Raw genomic sequence first — 2,854 nt, 5'->3', positions numbered from 1 at the left:
TAAAGATAATAGAAGGTTTATTCATTTTATCAATTAATAAGTCATTCCGGGGTCGTGTACTTTTGAATATCCCAGACAACGATCCCTCGATACGAAAGCTTTTAATGTATAGTCAAAAAACATTTAGCTAAAGCGTGACTTTGTCACTTCTTCCACTTCTTCATAACACTGTGAAGAAAGTTGTTAAAATTCATAACAGTTTTGATATTAATTTTAATAACATTCGTGATGTCATAACCTTGTTGTAAAAAGTAACAACTCGGTTATGAAAATTCGAAAAAGTTGTGAAATTTAAGAATCGTGACTTTTCCTCAACATGTTATGACTTTCAATAACATGTTATTACGTTCTACAACATTTTATAATTTTTCAAAAACGATAGTGAGTTTTCATAACTGTTAAATGTTCAAAAAAACCTAGTAAAACTTAGCTGTTTTGATTTTACATTCAGGCAATAGTTCTTGAGTAAACTAGGGAAATTTCAACGGAGGAACGGAGGGGAAAATGTCGTTAACTGTAGGTGGAGGACGGGTTAGACCCCGGGGCAGCCGACGAACCACACCGACAGCCATCGCTCCTCCTCCCACGGGCGCCCCGTAGGCGAAAAGTTAAGCATGCGGATTCCCAAACCGCAGGTCGGGGGTTCGACTCCAGGCGAAGTCGGGGTAACATGTGCTTCCCAAAGAGGTCTGAGAACATCGATGTGAAAAGGAAGTGGGAAGGAGAAGGCATGTGAAATGAAAATTATTTTTAGCAGATGATACCTTAAATAGCTTTTGACTAAACATAAAGAATATATAAGTAACTTTAAGGTGTCAGCTAGCTTGTACTCTCGATAAGGGCAGAGAACCAAAGCGCATGACGTCACCCAGATGTATAGGGGGCGCGAGAAGTCGCTGGCCCCGCCGCCCGTTCCCACCAACAATACCCAACAATACTGAGCCACGGATGCCGGCCGGCCGGCCTGCTGCCCCCCTGCCCCCTATCTCCCAGTGAGAAATGCGGATGTCAAATTGACATCAGAACGATATCGGACATCAGAAAAGTGTCGATTTCGGGCCCATTTTTGAATCAGTTCTGAGTCAGGAACTTGAAAACGATATCGTTCTGATATCGATTCGATATCGCTTAAAATTCATTTCGCACTGGGCTCTTCCTCCATGCCATGCCGCTAGTCCGTTGAATTGCAAGAAAGCAATTGCTAAAAGTAACACACAGCCATGAACAAAATATGAGAGAAAATTAGGGCACAGACATATCCTTAAATTTGTATCATCTGCTTTCACGATACGTCCCTCGACGTAGCTTTTTTCTCTCTTTTAAACAAGTTGACATTTCACAACTTGTGCTATTAATTTTCACAACGAATGTTATGAATTTTCAGAACAAGTTTGTTATTAATTTTCATAACACTTATGTTATTAAATTTACAAACCATGTTTGTGTTAATGCTTCACAAAAATGTTATAAAAATTTAAGAGAGAAATAACAGTGAACCTGTACTTACAGAAAGTTGAATGTTGGACGGCCTGGCAGGCCAATTGCGAGAAGAGACCAGACTGTCTAATTTTGGGAAGTAACCCTCTACGATGGGTTCTCGGAAATTGAGTAATCGCTTCACTCGTTGTAGGCCGTTGCAAAAGCGCTCAAAGTTGTACCTAAAACAATTAAATATGTTACACTGTTAGAAAGAGTAGTGAAAAACAACAATTTTTTAGACAATAACAGCTGAAAATAAACAACAAATGTTGTTTTCATTTGATCTCTTGCGAAACTTGTGTTATTCGGCTGATATTAGCCCACAACAGAAACTACTTGGTATAACTTTGTTGTAAATGTACAACAAAAGGGTGGTTAATTTTGGTAGCAACACATTTCGTTCAAAAACAACACACTCGTAATATTACAACTCTTTTTTCCAGGAGCAAAACAACAGTGTCTGTTTTTGGCCAGAAAGTTTGTTTCCGAGATTTTTTATCGATGTTGTGTTTTTAGCCCGCCCTTCTGCTTTGAAAAAGCTATCCAGCGGGCTTATGCAAACGACCTCGTGTGTGTCTGTGTGTCTGTCTGTTTCAAGAGAAGGAGATGTGCTAGAGACTTGAAATTTTCAGGGTATCTTAAGGTCCACTTCTAGAGAACGAAACGCCTACGGCAAATCCTGGCAACCACCCATAAGGGTGTGAATGGGGGTATCCAAGGTTCAAAAATTCTCCCAAAAAGTATTTGTCTTAAGCGTTCTCCTAAGGGGTAACTCGTCAAAATAGAACTCTTCGAGCAAAAATTTCGTCCGTTTCGCTCTATCTCTAAGCGTTTAGGCGCTAGAGGGCCTTTTTTTTTTACGAAAATAAGCCAAAGATTGCCATAGTGAACAATAAGTTGTATAGAAAAAGGCCTAAAAACCGCAAAATAGAAAGGAAACCCTCCCCCCACCCCCTTTCACCCCCATAGGGGTGGTTGACAGGATTTGCCGTAGGCGTTTCGTTTTCAGGGAGTGAACCTTAAAATACCCTGAAATTTTTAGACCTCTAGCTCATCTCCTTCCTCTTACACGCACGACGGACGGACGGACGGACGGACGGACACGAGAGCGGTTGCATAAGCCCGCTTTAATGCTTTTTTAAAAGCAGAAGGGCGTGCTAAAAAAATCAGGAAAAATTGAAACCGTAGCCAGAACCTTGGACAGTGGACAGGTACGCCTTGTGCTCGCGATGCACACTTGAACATACCTGCACCTGCCGCCGTGCCTGCTGCAGGGGGGCCGATCTTGTGCACAAGCTAGTTGTGCACAAAATGTGCATGCGGTCCCCACGCGTAGCCCATCCCACTTCATGGGTCGAAATCACGGATTTCGGAG

The 2,854-nt window shown here is 41.7% G+C and overlaps 1 protein-coding gene across 1 annotated transcript in view; it reads right to left on the bottom strand.

Annotated features, from left to right (window-relative positions):
- Positions 1–2,854, bottom strand: part of LOC113209738 (phenoloxidase 1-like) — a 36,158-nt gene that overhangs the window by 17,245 nt on the left and 16,059 nt on the right. The window contains exon 4 of the mRNA XM_052267713.1: positions 1,508–1,658. Within this exon, the coding sequence (XP_052123673.1) occupies positions 1,508–1,658 (151 nt within the window). The remainder of the gene's footprint in view (positions 1–1,507; positions 1,659–2,854) is intronic.

This window comes from Frankliniella occidentalis, unplaced genomic scaffold (assembly GCF_000697945.3).
Source record: "Frankliniella occidentalis isolate FOCC.00 unplaced genomic scaffold, Focc_3.1 Scaffold57, whole genome shotgun sequence".
NCBI lineage: Eukaryota > Metazoa > Arthropoda > Insecta > Thysanoptera > Thripidae > Frankliniella > Frankliniella occidentalis.
Note: the sequence above shows the minus strand (reverse complement) of the source record. Positions and strands in the feature narration are given on the sequence as shown.